General features: G+C 36.9%; 1 protein-coding gene across 1 annotated transcript in view; it reads left to right on the plus strand.

Annotated features, from left to right (window-relative positions):
- CLSTN2 (calsyntenin 2) overlaps positions 1–19,281 on the plus strand; it is a 389,948-nt gene that overhangs the window by 337,639 nt on the left and 33,028 nt on the right. Inside the window, exon 9 of the mRNA XM_055724029.1 lies at positions 17,776–17,938. Coding sequence (XP_055580004.1) covers positions 17,776–17,938 — 163 coding nt within the window. The remainder of the gene's footprint in view (positions 1–17,775; positions 17,939–19,281) is intronic.

Raw genomic sequence — 19,281 nt, forward strand, 5'->3', positions numbered from 1 at the left:
CTGTACTGCTCTCTACAACTACCTGAAAGGAGGTTGCAGACAGGTGCGGGTCGGGCTCTTCTCCCAGATAACAAGCAACAGGACAAGAGGAAGCATCCTCAAGTAATGCTAGGGGAGGTTTAGGTTGGATATTAGGAAAAATTTCTTCACTGAAAGGGTGGTGAAGCATTGGAACAGGCTGCCCAGGGAGGTGGTGGAGTCACCATCCCGGGAGGTGTTGAAAAAACACATAGATGTGGTGCTTAGGGACATGGCTCGGTGGTGGACTTGGCAGTGCTGGGTTAACAGTGGACTTGATGATCTCAGAGATCTTTTCCAACCTAAATGATTCTATGATTCTAATTACCTGCTGGAACTGAAGTGAATACAACACTAATCTGCATGGGGAAGGAGTGTCTATTTCTTATGTGTCTTTCTGCAGTTATAGCTAACTCCATCTTAGACTACAGCAATATTCAAAATTATTATAACAGTGGGCTTCCATACAAATAACACTAAGTGATTCTGTGGCGGTATCGTCTCAGTTTAATGTGAGATTTGTGTAAGAGCAGGAATTCTTTGATCTCTGATTTGCAGTGCACACCTTCAACACAGCAAATATCTCTCAAGTAAATCACCTTTCCCAAAATATGGGAATTGTAAAAGGGTGTTTAATGCCTATGTCAGCTCGATCTTCCTTTGCTGAGTACATTTAAAGCAATCCTCACAAGCCTGCAAGCAGTGTCAACACTTCCTTCAGGGACAGCAAACCTTTGAAGAGGGATTTGCCAGGTGATGGAAAGCATTCAGAGGCAGCAGTCCCATTTTCAGCAATAGAGAGGTCATTAGCACAGTGGAATATTCTGGTAGGCTTTTATCTCTGTGCAGACTACCCAACCCAGGAATCCTGGTATTTTCCAGGTGGTAGGTGAGAACTGAGGTATCAATACTGGGTATTTATTTCATGAATGAAAAATAGCACATAGCACTTCCTGTGGGATTTGAATAGATAAGGAGAGTCTAGTGCTTCGGTCTAATGAAGTGAGTGATGCACGTAGGTGGGTATGTGTGAGGAGGAGGAGAGAGGAAATCTCTTCAAAATCCAGTTTCCAGAGCTGAGCCTAACTGTTTCCCCTCAAAAGCAAACAAGCCACAATTAGCCTGTTTGCTTTGTCTCTGGAGCCTAGTTTGCATTAATCACACGCTCTGCACTGAGATGAGCATTGTATTTGTTACAAACACCAACAGCAAGGGAAGGATATATCATCCTCTTTTGAACAGTGACAAACTCCCTTTTCTTAGTGCAACCTCCTTATGCTCAGAGAGAAAACAATACCAAGTTATTGAATACCCTTCAGGTTCAGGCGTATGGCCGGACTTAGCTGCCTGAAAACTCAGTCCTTGGAGCAGCAGGCAGTCAAGGCGCCTGACTATAATGTTACCTTTAACATTTGAGTATTGGTATTTCAGTCAGGTTTTTAAGAAGCAAACTGAAAAAAACCCCAGTTTATTAGTATTTGAAAGTAATTGCAAAGAATAGGAGGGCGTGTTTTGTATTAACACTCAGACTTTTTTTTCCAATTAAGTATTATTAGCATACTGAAAAGCGTGACCTTGTTTTTCTAGCAAATAATACATGTTTCAGGAGGCTAGTTAAACATGTAATCTCTTAATAGAAGTATCTAACAGACAGAATCCCCGCATCTATCACCTGAGCAGAAGACAGATCCTGGAGATCAGAGAAAGTGGTTTAAATTCCAGATAAGATTCAAAGATGAATGATAAAGCCTCAGGAGTGACAAAGGAGAGTTTCATGTATGCTGTCTTGAGGTGGGAATAAATTCACAGTCCAAAAGCTCATTTCAACTGCCTTCAAATATAGTTTGCTCAAAACCCACACTTCTTTTCAGTGTTGGTTATACCTCAGTTTTAGGAAGGACGTTAATATAATGCAGGTAAGACTAACACAATTTGGACGTCCATGAAAATGTTATCCCTAACCTATTTGGTCACTTCACATTGATGTGTTCATGATCATAATGTGCACTTTTTGGAAAGAAAAGTGTTTCTTGCTTTGTAAAAGCCTTATTAGTCAAAAGTCTAAAATTTAATTGAAAACTTCAAAAAAATAATGGCAATCCATTTTCAAGTTTCAGGCTATCAAACAAATGAGGTATTTGGGCTATTTCAGTTAGGTAGGAGGTCAAAGGATCTGGGGGGGTTAGGGTTTTTTTTCCGTGATGTTATTCTTACTTGTTAAGTGGTAATTATGTGTTCAGTTTGTGAGTAATTCTCTAAGATGCTGTCTCCCTAAATCTTTCCATTTTTTAATCTCTGATCATATATAGAGACACTATAACTTTTATAATATGTATCACATTTATAGTACTTTCTGTAATTTAAAGAGATCTTTAACAGAAAATTTATATTGACAAATCATAGTGTAGGTATCTGGCATATAAATAAAGCAGCCCTTCAAAGTTGAAGGCAGAAAATGAAGCTTGTAATGTTTATTCTGGTTAAGATTTTGATTGTTCTTTGTATTTCTCAGATTCAGATAGATAAGGGTTGATTCAACTTGATTTTAAAAAAAACATTACCATGTTTCATTATTAGGTAGAAAGTACATTTATCTGAGAATATTGATCATTCTTTCCATTTAGAAACAAGCAGTTTCCCACCCTGATAGGAGCAATGAAATATTTTATTGAGCCTGACAAGCTGCAGCATTTCATGGTGGGAGGTATAATGCTTCTTTCTTCCCTTTCTTTTCCTGCTCTGCGCAGCAGTAGATTTTAAAGGGCAAATCTGTGCTGGCAGTGGCCGTGCAGCATTTCCAAAGCAAAGTTCTTTGCATTATCTTTAATAGTTTTATTTATTCTTTTATATGTGCAAGTAACTCATTTGTGGAATGTTGGTATGGTCTGCAATTAAGTAGCAGTAACCATCATATTCACTGCTCGATCTCAGAGCACCTTACAAAGGCCATCAGCATAACCATCCCCTTTAAAATAGAAAACATTAGGGAAGCAGTGAGTGTCCAATGGAATGCTGCCTTTAGCTGAAAGGGTACCAATGGGTAGGATGATCTTTTGAATAAAATTGATAAAGAGCATAATTCAAGTTCCCACATAAATAAAACTGGGATATTATAAATATTTTAATCCATAAATATTATATGTACAGGAACTGAGCAAATGTTAACCCTTGTTTAAAAAAAAACACACATAGACTGCTTTTCTAGATCATCTTCTGGCTTTGGTAATAGGAAAAGCTTCCTCTGGCCAAATGTTTTGTAAAGAGTAAGTTGTTCTTGTGACAATACTGATTTTTCAAGTCTACTCCATTTTAACTGCCTAATTTTGACACTGAATGAGCTTTTGAAAATTTTACGTTGATGAAACCTGAGGAGACTAGAGGTGTCTCTGAAAGTCTTCAAAGTAATGCACTTTTTTCTATAGACTCTACAGGGAATTTAACTACTTGTTTTATAAAGAGGAGACACTTAAAAGGCCCATCTAACTTTAACAACTAAATTAATGAAATCATTGCCCCTTCCTCTAGCCCCAGGTGGCTTGTGGCATGTTTATTTGTTTTTATAATCCATAAAGATGAGAGAAGGAGCTCTAAAATATATTAGTAAAAGATAGAATCACTCATTCAAAGAGATCAGAGCTCATAATTATTGGTCATCATTGGTTATGGTTAGTTGAGTGTGACAAGCTAAGCAGAAATTGTCTACTTTAGGTGTGGACAATATAGAGTTATTTCTGATAAACACTGCTATTTTTTTTCCTTCCTCACCTTTTAGTTTCCTGCTACTCTGTTGATGAATGATTGTGCAAGTTAAAAATTTTAATCTGAGTATTCTTAAATAAAAACATTTTGATTTAGTAAGGACATGGGATTTTAAGAGATTCATTGAGTTGATGATCTGTCTACAAATTTTGAGTAGGTCTTTTGAGATTTACAGTTCTGTTACATCAGGAACATCAGGCATAAAACTTCAACTGGGTGCTGTATAAGTCTCAAATGGATGCTGCTCAACATTCAGAAAGCTAGTTTGAAGGAAAAGCCAGCATGCATAATTACGCTACAAAATTGAGTGTGAACTCACAGCTTGTTGTGACACTGATGTTCAGGGTGAGTCCTGAGTATTTTCTGTGGTTTCTTTTGTTTTAATTTTCTACCACGTTATACGTTGTTTTGGGAACAACTTCTTTGTAGAATGCACATGAAAATGAATGAATTATGGAACGGTTGTATTTTTTCTAATGGAGATTGTGAAGGTTTTAGTCATTGCTAAAGGAATATTTTATAAAATTCTAAGAAGAAAGTCTGATGACTGTGAGGGGTTTTTTTTTTGTAGAACAAACATTTTCTGATACCTGCTAGACCCTTTCTCCTTAAGAAGGCTGAAAACAAAACAGCTAATACTCTTTTGAGATCACCAGTTCTGACAGTTGGACTGTTAAATGCTGTTTGAACTTAATCAGGGTACTTTTCTGCCTTTTGTTAGTTCATGATCAAGTGGTGTAATTAATAGGAAAAAAAGTGAAAGAAATGAAAGGATCAAAGTAAAACAACACTATCAGTATGAGTTACTGTTCAGTAAAGCTTTCTGTTAAAGGTAATGAATATTATAAAAACAAAGCACGCCTGAAATGAAAACCTTTTTTTAAATTCTTATTATTTAAACAGCAGTAGAGAAAGTTGCTAAATGCTTATTTAACTGGTCCACTCATGTCCTGACTTTCTAGCTTCTGCTGAAATCAGTGCTGCCTCCATTGGGCATCAGTTCCTGACAGCCCTATAAAAAGGGGATATGGCTTCTGAAACAGGGTGCCACATCAGTGGCACCCATTATATACTCTCATTTAAAGACCATCCCTCAGCCTAGAGAGCCTGGAAAGAGTGCTGGCCCAGTTCTGACCATCATCTTCCAATAGCATTCACTGGGCTTATTTACTCGAGGGAGAGAGAAGGGTTAATGACTAGGGAAAATTTCCTTACTGATGAAGAATATTCAACATATTCTGTCCTAATCCCATTAATATTTCTTTATGACATCATTATAACAGTTTATACAAATTATTTTACCTTATATTACCCACCGTGACTGTTTTTATTATTAGGTAGCTGAAGGAATAGCAGTAATAGTTTTATTGAATAGTATAGTTAATAGTTATCAGTTTTCTGTTAGCCATGTTTCACTTCAATAGTTTAGTTTCAATTTCAGCCCAACTCAGTTATTTAATATTTAGTCTCTGAAAACTTTTAATATATCTTTGGATGCTCTGATAATTGTGGGGGTTTTAGCAGGTTTTAAACTCATTTGTTCTGATACAAGCTGTGAAAGTACCCTGAAGTCTTTACAACTAGAATAAGAGACTCACAACTGGTAGAATACTAAAAACTGGTCTAAGAAAATACTCACATTGATATGAGCTGTTTGGGGTTTATTCATTTAGTGATCATACCATGTTAACATTTTGAAAACAATGTTCCCTATTTATTTTAAATCATAGGAAATCTATAACTGTTCTGCAAATGTTTTTTCGAATTCATTTCATTCTAGGTTGCAATAACAAAAAAACACACCAAATTTTGTGCATTTAGGTATGTATATGTGTACTTCTATATATCATACATTCATAGATATATATGTACAACAGAAAGCTAGAAAGTATAGAACTATTGAGTTGTTTTTAATACATCCTTCCCCACCCAATCAACTCTCTTAATCTTACAGTAACGTAAAAGTCTTTAGGTACAGTACAGAGTAATCTAGTCTCTTCTAAGAGTAAGAGAGGAGAAGAATCTGTCCAGAATCTATCCAGGTATATTTCAAAATAGAATGGTTTCTGTTGGAAAAGGGCCAACAGTAATATTATGCAAGATCTTTTCAGGGGACTGCAAAATGAGAAGCTAAGAGATAGACGTCTTTGATTATTCTTTTCCCCCCTCCTTTCTTTTTTTACAGTTAATGGATAGAGGCTTACTGTTAGGTTTTTTTTAATTCCTTCCAGTTTTTGAACTCTGAAGGTTGGTTTGCAGGTGACTCAAATGTCTTATGTGGTTGGAATAAAGTTGGCTTCATTAAATGATGGGATAATAGGATGGATATTGTGACTACAAAAGAGGGCACAGAATACTGCAATGAAAGACAGTGATCTACTCTGCATGGCAGGATGCCAACAGCACAAGGGAGACTAAAAGAATCCACCTAGAAGAAGAGTTCAATGCTACAATTAAAATACTCTCTTTAGCATATGGGGCAGGTAATTTAGAAACAAACCAAATAAGTCTTGGAAAACTCAGAATCAGATCTATATACTTAGCTCTTTTAAGCTGAGGATGACTTGTGGTGGACTTGGCAGTGCTGGGTTAACGGTTGGACTTGATGATTTTAAAGGTCTTCTCCAATCTAAGGGATTCTATGGTTCTATGATACACAAATGAGATTAAAACTAACTCACAGTAATAAAACATTTGCCCCAGCTGCCACAGAGTGACTGCAGTGTATTTGTTCACCCTCTTCTTTGACATGAAAGACATGTGCTGTGTCAGTCAACCTCAGAATAAAATACACTACAGAGTTCTGCGAGATTCAGGTTTTTATCTTGGGAAAGTCAAAGAGCAAAACACGTCTTACCTCTGTAAGTCAGGTACTAAATGCAGACTCACCTCTTTTAGGTGCTTGCTCTTCCTTCTGCGTTCATTTGAACGTACATGGAGGGGGAAGGGCTGAGGAGGGAGAAAAAGGATTGCTTTTATTTGTCACTACAAGTTAAATAGGCATTTCTGATAAAATGCAACAAGGTGTTTCCTGTGAGAACATCAGTAGCTATAAAGAAGTATACTTGGCAAGCATGCTATATAAATGTATTTTCAGGAATTACTTTTAGATTAATTGGTATTCTTGGGGTATTTCTCAAGAGAAAAAAAATTGTTAAAAGACGATACTTCCCTCACCAAATCTTCTTGATTTAATGGACATCCACACTGCTGTTTGACATGTTAAATAAACCATTCTGCATAATAACTGTCAGAATTCAAGATATACTAATAATGTATTCTACCCATTTTTTCTCTTAAGAATACCAAACAAATCTTTCGGCTGTTTCCTGAAGTCTTTGAAAATTTATTTTCTTAAGTGAAAGTAAATGTCTATATTGTATAAATATTAAGCAGAAGAAAAAGCATGGACTAGACAGTGAGTAAACAGTTGAAAATATCAGTTTGGAAGGACTGTGATTAGATATGTACTTATTTGCATATAGCATTTGCTTGAGCAAGGCACGTGAGAAAATCCATTCGGTTTGTACTCAGATATGTTGCACTGAATAATATATATTGAAATATTTGTTTTGTAAGGCAAACAAAATATAATTTTAAAACAATCAGCATTAAACTGCATTCTCTTTTCAATTAGTGAGGTTATAAGGGCAAAGATGTGCCTGCCAATCCTCCATCTCCAGTTTCTCTGTTTCAAAATATACTGTCATGGAAAATATTTTCTGCTTTGCTTACCGTCCTAAATAAGGTGTCAATATAGTGACATCCGAAGAGAGTTTTAGGGCTGTTGTTGCCAGGGTTTCATATTGTTTGTCTATGGGCGTGTAACTGGTACCTCATTTAGGAGCTCGGACTTGCTCCACTGTCAGTAAAGCCCTGAGAATGAGATTTGTCTTGAGAATGAGATTCCTGTGGCTTTCCCCTACCTTAGTAGAAACCAAGAGGTTTCTCTTCCTTTTATGCATGCAACTAGACGTAGGAAATATAAGCTGTGTATCTAGTTTCCTCACCAAAGGCCCTGTGAGGAAGCAATAACTTGCTTAAGAGTCGCACAGGTAGCAAGGAAGTTTCTCTTCTGTTTCCTTCTCTGGTTAACGTTCTTCTGATACTTAGTTGAGGTTCCAGAAAGAAGGGGTTAATTTGCACAGTGTTCAATCTCCTTTGTTCTAGGACTGTTCATACACATTCTTTTACAACTACATGGCAATGACAAGATAGCTGCTTTAAGGCCTTTGAAAGCTAATTTAGAAAGAAAGAGATGTAAAACAGCAGTGTAGAGGAATGTTTATTTAATTTTCCAATCTCCCTCCCCACACATGAAGCTAACACAACATCAGCATATGTACTAGAGACATCCAAGTTCCAATACAGATAGTAGCTATGGAACAGCTTCCTCACAAAGGAGTACAAATTACTCCATCTAACAACCACTACTGCTAACAACTAGAAGAGTGGTGATGCTCTAGGCTCAGAGGCATAAAAGCACTGGGCCAGAGCAAGGCAATTTGGTGGGTTGTTTTGATATTTTTCCTTCACTGCCTGCCACCAGCTGTCAGAAATCAGGAACTTCCTCAGAGAGAGTTGGTGATCAAATTCGAGCAGGGCTATGCAAGCTAAAGTTCAAACTACAGGTTTTACGTGGAGGTTAAGTGTGCAATGGTATTCTTATGGAAAAAAACACTGAACTTGTAAATTGTGATGATGCTATTCAATGTACCGTCCATTGATTTAACTGATGGCAGTATATAGAGTCCTTCTTTTCCCATATACAGTACATTTTTCTTCCAGCATGCCTTAATTACTACATAGATGCTGTATCTATTGTCACTTCAGAGGCAGGGCATATTGATTTTACAGACAGGAAAAAAAGTGTGTCATGTGATGGAGCTGCTCAAGGATAAAAGTAGAAAGGGAAACCCAAAGAGATTATCTTTAAAAAAACAAAACAAAACAAAAAAACCCAAACCCAAAAACCCCAACAGTATATAATATTAATATTTTAGAGCTCTAAAGTCTCCTGAAGAGGTTGTGGAGATACTGGGGACATATTTGCAATTTGCCCAGCTCCACTTAGCGGTCAAGAATATACTGCCCCTTTGCCACAAATGTTTTAATCCTTTCCAGCTTCAGCAATGCTTAAAGCCAACACTTGTGGCAAGTATCTGTCCTAATGCACCGAGCTCATTACTGAAATGGAACGTATGATGCCACAAGACATAATAATTTATGTTCCTGAATAAATTTCGTTAATCTGTGTTTGCACTATGCTTTTGTTTATTTTCAATAGCTGTTCCCCAAAATGAATATGCTGGCAGATAATCCTGTAGCACAAAGACAATTTCAAGTGCATATCTGTTGATTCTCAAAAAAGCAATTTTTTACTGTAAAGCCTGCATATTCACAGAAGAGATATATTTTTGTTCATTAATTTAGAAAACAGAAATGCACTAGGCGACCCAGCAAATCCAATGAAGTAAGCATATCTGAATAATGTGTATCTGCATACTGAATTACATACTTGGAGTCTACACTGGGACATTTTTAGCAGTATATCTTTTGTTCTTATTGTGCAATTTTATTTTAATTATTCCATCAACAAAGAAATTATAAGGTGTTTGTAGACAAAGAGAAAAAGTGATAAAATGTGAACTGTGTGACTTATTTCCCTATATCACTTAATCAGCTTTTGCAGGCAGCTCAGCTACTGAAATTTAAGGCAAGGATCTATTAGAAGTCAGAGGAAAGCAGAAGAGTTATAGTAAAAACAATGCCCTAAGGTATATTATTTTCTTATTTTAAACTAAAATGCCTTAATTGTAGAAGTCTGTGCATGAGAACTGACAATACGAAAACAGTTAAGACACTAGATGGGTTTCTAAAGCAACAGATAAAAGCTCATTCGTCTTTAAAGTCCCCATTCATCAGAGACAATGGTTACAAAGCCCAGAGTGGGAGAGGAGAAAACCTGTTCCATTGGCAGCCTTTATGCAAAACTCATCAATCTCCTGCATAATGACTAGACTGCCTAAAACACTGAAGAAATTTTGGGGTTTTTTTGCATATGTAAATATACATCTTTCTTTTAAAAATTGCAACTATGTGTAACTTTTTCACTTTTACTTGAAATTCACTGCCAAATGTTTCCAAATTAATATCTTTCTAAGGCTTGCTTTCTTACAGTGGCACTATTCCTTAGGTCCCTACTAAAGGTGCTATAAAATTGTCTCTCAGAGCCTTGAAATCTGTTGCCTTTGAGGTCCTTGTTTGTATGCAATACAGTGTTTTCTGTCACTGTTATAAAACTATATCAAAAAATACATAGTAAAATATTTTATATGTGAAAAAATATAAAAAAGTTCTATCAAAAGATATTGGAACCATTGAAGTATCTAGTGTCACCAACAGAAAAGAGCAATGCCAAAATTTGTGAATTTTTACAAAGCTCTTTCAGAAAGGACTATTTTGGAGATGGAAAGAAAAATAAGTAGTATTTTTCAAACTGGAAATAATGTCCCTATCCCCATCCAAATATCATCTTTGTTCTATACTCTGCACAAGGGTAGTGGGTGCCATGCTTTGAAGCAGATTTACAAAGCATGTGGCTGCTTTCAGAACAGGGCAGAGGGTTTGCTCTAGGTGCTATAACTGAGTGGGTAATGCTAATGCATTGAGGCATAATATCAAAGGGAGATTCCCTGTATTTGTTGTCTTCTTTAGTGAAGTGAGATAAAAATGCAGAGCCTGAGTTGCCTCTGCATGTTTACAGTTTTTACAATGATGACCTCCATCAGCTCTGTCGAGACATGCTTGCAAATAAGGAAACTATTCCATTGTTGGGGGTTTTGTGTAAGCACCGTACATATTCTGTACAGGAGCATACAAAGGATTTGAGGTAAATGTGTTGCTTGCTGAAGGACTTGTAGATTTACAAATATAGTATAATGGACATCCAAAGGGAAAGTGCTGATGTTAATAAAAGCATAACAATGATTAATAATAATAACTATTAATTAATAAGTGTGATAATAATTCAACCTCTTAATGAAGATACAATGCCCTGCAACACTCTATTAAGTGGAAACAGTGCCTTCTTTACCTTCTGTAGACTTTGCATTATTCTGGGCATACACAGGCATTGGAGAAGATATTTTTTTACAGAAACAGTAAGACACTAAGCATGACTAATTTTCTATTATGCTACTTTACAAAAATACGCGATTTATAATCCCAAGTGTAGTCCTGACCTCCTTGCAAGCAAGCAGAGGTAAGCATTAGTATTCCTGCTGCTTGGATATTATAATCCCTATGTGAATGTGTTTCTTCCTTCATTAATGATCCTGGTTTGCTATAAATGAATGTAACAGCCTTCTCCAGTGCAGCCTTGATTATAAAGTGGCTTAAATGTTTTTTCCTTACTGAAATACTACTAAACAGCCGAAAATAGAAGTATTGAGAGGACACAGAATTCAACTGCCATGAAGAAAAACTGCTACTGAAGTGTTCCATGGTCTTATAAACAGTTACAGTTCTGTAAAGGCCAGCACATCCTGCAGTGACATTCCAGCAGATGTGCATCAGTTCAGGCAGGGTGATTCATATTCTGTAAACTTAGGTTGAACAAACAGAAGTGCAGATTCTTTTTTTTTTTTTTTTTTTTCTATTTAAGTCACATCTGTTGATAAGAATCCAATTGTAGAAGTGAAATAATTCATGCAATTTTAATGTTTAATGGAAATCAGGAAATCATACTTAGAATTTTTACATAAAAAGGAAAAGATAGGATATTTGAACACCCTTGTGATTTCTGTCTTTTATTCTTTTATTCACTGTCAAAAAGTTAAGCTCTGTGTTTGCAGATTTAAAACACCTCTAGTACGTGACAGAAATGAAGGTTTTGGTCAGGCTGGCCTCATCAGCCCAGCTATTCACAGTAACTACTGCGCTCTTAATAAACCATTGTATCTTCAAGTTTTTAGCGCATAACTCGCTGTCTGTAACCGGTCTTTTATTCAGCCCAAGTACAGAGAGAGCGTCCATTTGAGGAGATCCCCATTTCTTTTGGTATTTGACCTTTGAGCATGAGCACCACCACAACACAGCTGCCTTCTGACCTGGTTTGGGATTATGTATTTTTCAGAAGATACTAGATACATTTCTTCTCATGTGCAACTATGTAAATTTGGATCCGTTAATAAGATTGGAATTTAGCCTAATTTACATTAGAGTTAGTGAAAAAATGTGACCCAGTCAGCTGACCAGTTTGTTAGCAACATATTTTAACAAAAACAAAACAGAAGGGGAGGGGAGGGGGAATAACAGAAATTTAAAAAAGCTCTGATGGTATTGAATTTCTTGTTTTGATGTCAGTTAATATTTAGGGTGCTATAATAGATTAAATGCAGTAGGTTAAAAGATAAAATGCTAAAACTCATAGCAAGAGGAAAGAGTAATAGAGATGCTTGGGAAAAATATCTTAAAGGTAGATGGGAGGGCTATGTATCAGAGGGTATTGCTGGCTGCAAATATTTGAAATGGAAGGTTCTTTCAAAAACACAAAGCTTAGCCTAACTCAAAGTGTTTACCACTCTGCTGATACTAGCCAAATCACAATAAAAGAAAAGATGGAAAAGAGCACTCCAGTTAGGTTGAAAGCATTTTAGCATTTTCAGATGAAATTGTTAGTTTGTACCTTCACCTTTTTTTTTTTTTCAATTTTATTTTTTATGTCTGAAGTATGTTTACAATGAAATATTGTGACTGTTGAAAAACAATTATTTGGGATTATTTTTTTCCACAACGTATCTAAGATTTGATGTGGTTTATTTCTAACAGGGAATTTTAAAAAGTATAAAAGCAGTTCTATTCTATTCTTGTGAGCCTCCCAGTTCACATTAGTATTCAGCAATTAAGAGAAGTGTTGTGAAACTGGCACCAGGTAAGCAAGAGTGGAACAGAGGGAGCGCCAGTGTCTGTGGGGTAGGGCACAGCAATTTTAAATAGAGGCCTTGCTTAGCCAGAGTTTGTCTGCCTCCAACTTTTCCCTTTTGGAAAAGTTTGTAGCTTTTTCAAAGCATGAAGCTCATTTGGCAGAGGACCTGCATTCATGTTTTGTAGTTACAAACTTCTCCATGCTAGATCATGTGCAGTCCATTGGAGTAGCCAATAGCCGTGTTCTGAAATGAATGCACAGATTTTATTCTCTAGACCATCTAGACTTTTACTTCACAACAAAGCTGGTATAAATATATAACATCTTCTAATCCTAATCCTTATGTGGAAGGAGTGCAAAGTTAAAGCCTTATATATCAGTCATCCTTTAAAGAGGATCTGATTCATAAACATCCATGTTGTGAGCATCAATTACAAATGACATCCAGTTTTTCAAAATATGGTGGACTGTGCATGTAGAAATAATGTCCACATAACCTCCCGCAGATATGTCATGGTAGGAGTTGTCTATGTATCCTGCTTTCCACTATATAAGAAAGTCATCACACATCAGAGCGTGGAGACATCTTACGCACCCTGCAAGAACTTAGGAGGGGTTGGTCTTTCTTTTTCAAACTGTGGCCAGAGCAAGACAGTGCCAGTGTTGCTGCTGTACCTCATAACCTTGTGGTAACAGCAGTCACCTTTAAGATAGCAAACCTGAACTGTAATTGCTGTGGCTAAGAGGATTTTAACATCTCCCATCTTTAAGAAGAATGCCACATTAGAGTGATGCTGTTTCCCTTCTATCACCTTCACTACAACAGTGTTTACGGAATCAGAATTGTAATTTAGCTGGGAAGACACCTCAGGTGGTCTCTGGGCCAACCTCCTCCTCAAAGCAGTGGCAGCTATGAGCTTGGGCCACGTTGCTCAGGCCTTTATTCCAGACAGGTCTTGAAAAATCTCCAAGGATGGACGCACAGCCTCTCTGGGCTGCCTGCTCTACTGCTTGACTCTCTACGCGGTGAAATGAAGGCTTGCTTTATTACCAGTCTGAACCTGTTCCAAATTATGTCCATTGTCGCTTCGCCACGACATGTACCACTTGGAAAAGCCTATCTCTGTCTTGTGGGAACTTCTCCCCAGGCTTTGGCAGGCTGCTGTTACCGTCCCCCTTAACACTGCCCCACGCCAGGCTAAATAAGCTCAGTTTCCTCAGCCTCACCTCACATGGCAAGAGCTGGCCATTTTCTTGGCCCTCCACCGAATTCACTCCAGCTTATCAAAGTATTTCTTGTGTTCAGGGGTCCAAACCTAGACAAGGTATTTTAGATGTGGTCTAATGAATGCTGAGTAAGGGGTCAGAGGGGTGCTAAGAAGTTCAGAGCATGTTAAGACACTACAAAAGGCATCAAGGTGTGAATAGGGTGGCATGCTCTGGTTTTTAGAGCTGGGTTAAGGTGCTTTCTTTAACCTGTAGAACGTAACAGTTCAGACCACTCGGGCAGAAAGGAGTTGGTGTCTCATACCTGCGCTTAGCTGTTCATAGTGAGTAGAGAGCTTTCCTTGCTGCCTTGTCTTTGTTCTTACTGCCTTTTTTTTTTTTTTTGGTAGATGTTTGAGTGTATTCTGAGAACACTTCCTCAGCAAAGTAACACAAACCAGAAAGATGGGAGTAATATCTGCTTTCTCAGCTCTAAAGGGACAGGCTCAAAGTACACAATGAGTAGCACTGATGGGATATGCAGAGCGGTTTGTGTGGTCAGAGTGATCTTCTGAACTTTACTTAAGGGACTTTCAGGAAGCTAGTTAGAGGGCTGTGAATATGCGTGGCTCTTCAGTACTGAGCTGAGGCACTGGCATGCTTCTCAAAGTACAAGTTCTCTCTGTGTATCTTGCATGAGTATGCCCCAGCTGACCTAAGTGAGGCTAAAAATGCTGTTAACTGTGAAGTGCATGTTCTTATGTGTGCATGCCTAGCTCTGAGGTACAAAGCCATAAAAAGAGACATTTTGCAGACAATGTCTAGATTGCTAGAAACAAGTCTGTTTCTAGGCAGCATGTGCCTCTTGGACCAAAGTACTCTGGTTTCAGTCTGTTCCTAAGCATTCCAATATAAAACAGAAAAATCTCTGACATTCTTCATTTAGAAGATGTGAAGAGCTTTAATGCCTTGGGAAACTTACTTCATAACATTTATATTGAGTCTGTTTTCATCTATTTCATAAAAGCATATTCCAATGTAATGGCCTGTAATCAGCGCTAACGCTTCAAGCCAGTTAATTCACTGTGATTTGATTAATACATTTTAGAGGCAGACTGACATGATGGAGTGATTAGATGAACCTAGCCATCCAGCAATGTTTGAAAGCCAAGCTTACTCATCTGTAATTTTATCTCATTAGGATAGCTTTATAAATTAGATTTTTTTAAATGAAGTCATTACTTGATGTAAGTAAAATTTCTTTATTTGCCAAACTAGTATATTTTATAATTTTATTTTCATGGCTTCACTGCAATTGTATTACACTCCATTGCCACTGAGGAATGCTTGCAGGGAAAAAAAATGGCTTTCTATGTTAAGAAGGTGCAGAAGGTGTCTGAAATGGCAGCATAACAAATGACATATCACAATTATTCATTTCATTATTTTGTTGCCTGTGAAATGGCCAGGCATGAAACACTACCTGTCGCTGAGTGACGAGGATGTATTCCAGAGATTTTAACTAATTTTATTGCTTCCTTGTAGCATATTTGTTTTCACACTGGGACCCAATACAAAAATTGAAAGGTCTTTTGGTGAAATATACGTGTGTCTGTGTACCTAGGCTGTATTGAAATTGCATGACAATTAAGCACCTGACCAGCTTGGGTGCTTTTGAAATCTCAGGAAGCAACAAGCTGAGACTTTAAGTACCTAAATTCCCTTTAAAATAAAACTTGATGTATTTATGTGTTGAAATTTAAGGAAATAATGCAAATGATGGTTTGAGGACTTCACCAAGCTGCCTATGCTTCTGCTATCTTATGTTACAGAATGTATACAAGAAATAAAGGTTAGCAAGTACTTTGTCTTGTGTGGACATCTGCAGTTGGACACGTGCATTTTGCTTGGAAGCTCTGAAGCCCAGTTGCTGGGGTCTTTGATTGTGATTTTGTGAAATTTTGTGTCTCCAGAAAGCATTTCTTTGAGAAATCTAACTGCCCTACTGGTCGGTCAATAGAGTAATCAGACTAGCTGCACATTGTCATGCTCTTTGTGTGTGTGATGTCCCAAAATGTCTGGGTTTGCTATACAGTGCTCTTGGTTGAATGTGAAGAGGGTTGTGTATTCATTTAAATAGCACTTGGGGCATCCCAAGTTAGGCAGTTTAGGGCTGCAAACCAGAAGTACTCTGGAACAGTTCTCTGAAAAGTGTCAAGTATTACTGCCTATAGTTTTTGTCGTGCAATGTCTCTCAAGCTCAGGCACATCATTCATTTTGTTTTATATAAAATGTCTGACACAAGCGGTTGTGATGCACCACATTCTAATGATCAGGTCAGGAAACTTGGCAGGCTGTTTTTCCTTGAAAGGGAAGACTGTATAATACTATTTGTGATTGCTGTTCGTTCAATAAAGTTTTCAGTCTTCCAATTTATTTACTTTCAATTTTGGTTTCAGTTCATTTAACCTTCAGAAAACATTTGTGCTGTCTACTCCTTTACAAAAGGAAGGCTCTAGCAGCCCCTTGCTGCATTTATCTCTTGCTGTGGACCTATGATGTCTGCAGTAATAAATGTATCCGTTTGAATCAGAAGTGATTAAGTGCTTGTTGAAATGTCTTCTGGAACAAAACATTAGCTTTTGCTTTCAAAGGGCAGATATTGCAGCAGATAGCACTTAACCCGGCTAAGGACAAAATGTTATGTTTAAACATCACTTTTCTGCTTGCCTCTATGAAAGTGCGTATCTGCATTCAAGCACTTCCATTTCTTAATATATCAAAATAAGTATCTCTACAGAATTGAAAGTAGCATGATTGTAACTATTGCTTTATTTTTTAAAACAGCCCACCCATCCACAATTTGCTGTGATTTATTCCTTTGAACTTGTACATCTGAAGACAAAACAAAGGAAAAAAGCTTTAGGCAGGCATTGGTATTTAACTGCAATACTTCTGTCTTCAGAGGCACTGATTCATCTGGCTGTACATTTCTGAACTAAAACTGAATTTGGCCATCTTGCAGTAATGCCCATTTGTGCAGCTCAAAAATTCATATGAGATTTGACACTAATAGCGTCATCTTGAACGTACGTTCTAACTGTGGCCATTGCTTTTCAAAGCTGAGATATATATGAGTGAAACCATATAGATCCTCATTTTGCTGACTGTTGGGAAAAATCTCAAGGCCCAAAGATGTAACATGGAGAAGATTTGAGTTTCCTGCCCAAATCAGGTAGACAGACTACTTGTCCATCTGTGTGTATACAGCGCACAACAGAGATCCTTCTAGCGCAGTGGAGGTCCTGATGCATTGCATGGGACTTTCTGAGTGCTAATGCAAAAAGTTAAGAATGGCAATTGAATCAAATCATTGTTAATAACTCATCAATGTAGTGGCGAAGTGCTATGTATTTCCTTAATTTGAAACTAATAGGGATCCCCAGTAACTATGCAAATACATCCCAAGAATGCATGTCTGACATACAGTTTTGTATTCTCTAAAGTCAATATAGATATTAAGAAACTAATAATATGTATTAACAAATGTGAAAATACAGAGCAAACACAAAATAGTCTGATCTTTCTATTTTATCTATATCTCATTTTCAAAGAGTGTGTTTTAAGATGCCTCTACTTACCAAAAATATTCTGCAAGTGTATGAGTATTTATCAATATTGTGTTAATTTTCATTAATTTTAGTAATGTATGAATTGCAAACGTGTTATTTTTTTTCTATGAGTGGAATTTGGAAACAATGGGAAACAATTTGGAAACAGAAAAAAAAAATATGGACTATAAAAATCAGTCACCTGACAGTAAGTGTTAATTAAAATTTTTCTCTTGCATTCTGTCTTTCAGATTTGTGACAAGGAATGGCATTACTATGTTGTCAATGTTGAGTTTCCTGTTGTTACATTATACATGGATGGAACAACATACGAGCCTTACCTTGTGACCAATGACTGGCCTATCCACCCTTCACACATAGCCATGCAGCTGACAGTCGGTGCTTGTTGGCAAGGTAAGATGACAGCCAATAGTAGACTGTAGAATTATGAATTCAGACTAAAAAGAATCTTATTCGTGTCACTGATTGCATAGTAAATCAGTTACTAACAGGTTTATGGTATAAAATCAGAAGTAAATCCAGAGCTCATAATGAATCAATTCCAAGGATAAAATGGATGGGACATCAACAGTCTTTGCATTTCCACTATCTAAAGGATATATATTATTCTTTATATATATATATATATATAAAGAATATTATACTGTGTTTAATACAGCTTGTGTATTCAACATGAAAGATTGCCTTCTTTATCCTTTGTCTTCACTTTTAATGGTTTCCCTTGTTCTCCAGCTTTAAGCAAACTCTCAAAATATTGTTCTAAAGAACTCCAGCTATCTCCTTTTAGTGTCTGCCTCAAATTTCTTTCATAACTCATGGCCTGATTCTGCATTCTTCACATGGGGGTATATATCACCAGTAATTCCACTAATTTTATCAGTTTACTGTGTTATAGACCAGATGTTAAAGCAAGAGTAAAATAAAATCAAGTCACAACCCCAGAGCTCTACTTGTATGGGCATTTGCTTAAATATTAGTTTCTCCTGTTTTCTAACCTTTATAATCCTGTTGTTCTCTTTCTTTTTTCTGGTCCTTCTGCCACTCCTCCTTTTTCTGTTCTCTGCCTTAACCCTGAAGCAGTCCTCTTTTTCGGCTCATCTGCTCTTCTAAAGTTGTCTCCATTACTCTTCCATGTTGATTTTCTATTTATGCATTGAGTCTTGTTTTCACTTAAGACGAAGTATGAAGTGAAGCCAACTGTATAATTAAGAAAAAATACTTTGACCCAGATCATATTTCTTCCCCAATCTTTAATGCTGGCTCACTTTCGCTGTTATTACCTTCTTGCAAGTTTAATCTCTGCTCAATTACAACACATTATCTGCAAAGTTTGGACATCTTATGCATGGCAGAGCTCTTCAGTGTAAATAGTATTGGAAGCCAATACAGCTGTTAGATCATGGGCACCCTGGGGTAAAGATCCAATCTTTACTTTGATGACAACATGCAGAATAAAGCCACACTAATTCTAAAAACAAGATTTGATAAGTTTTGAGTATTGATCACTGAGATAAGCATTATGATAGCCAGCTAACCAGCATGACACTAATCCCATGTATTTGTAAAATTATAGACCTATTATTCTCTAACTGATAATTTACATGTGTAGGCTTCTGTCTCTGTAGGATGATCTTCAGTTCTATTGGAATTTTTCACTGCTGTTAAATATATAGCAGAACAAATTTAACTTTAAGGTGTTAATATTCTAAGGGAATGTTACTCATTTTTTAGCTAAA

The sequence above is a fragment of the Falco cherrug genome, chromosome 11 (genome assembly GCF_023634085.1).
Source record: "Falco cherrug isolate bFalChe1 chromosome 11, bFalChe1.pri, whole genome shotgun sequence".
Classification (NCBI taxonomy): Eukaryota; Metazoa; Chordata; class Aves; order Falconiformes; family Falconidae; genus Falco; species Falco cherrug.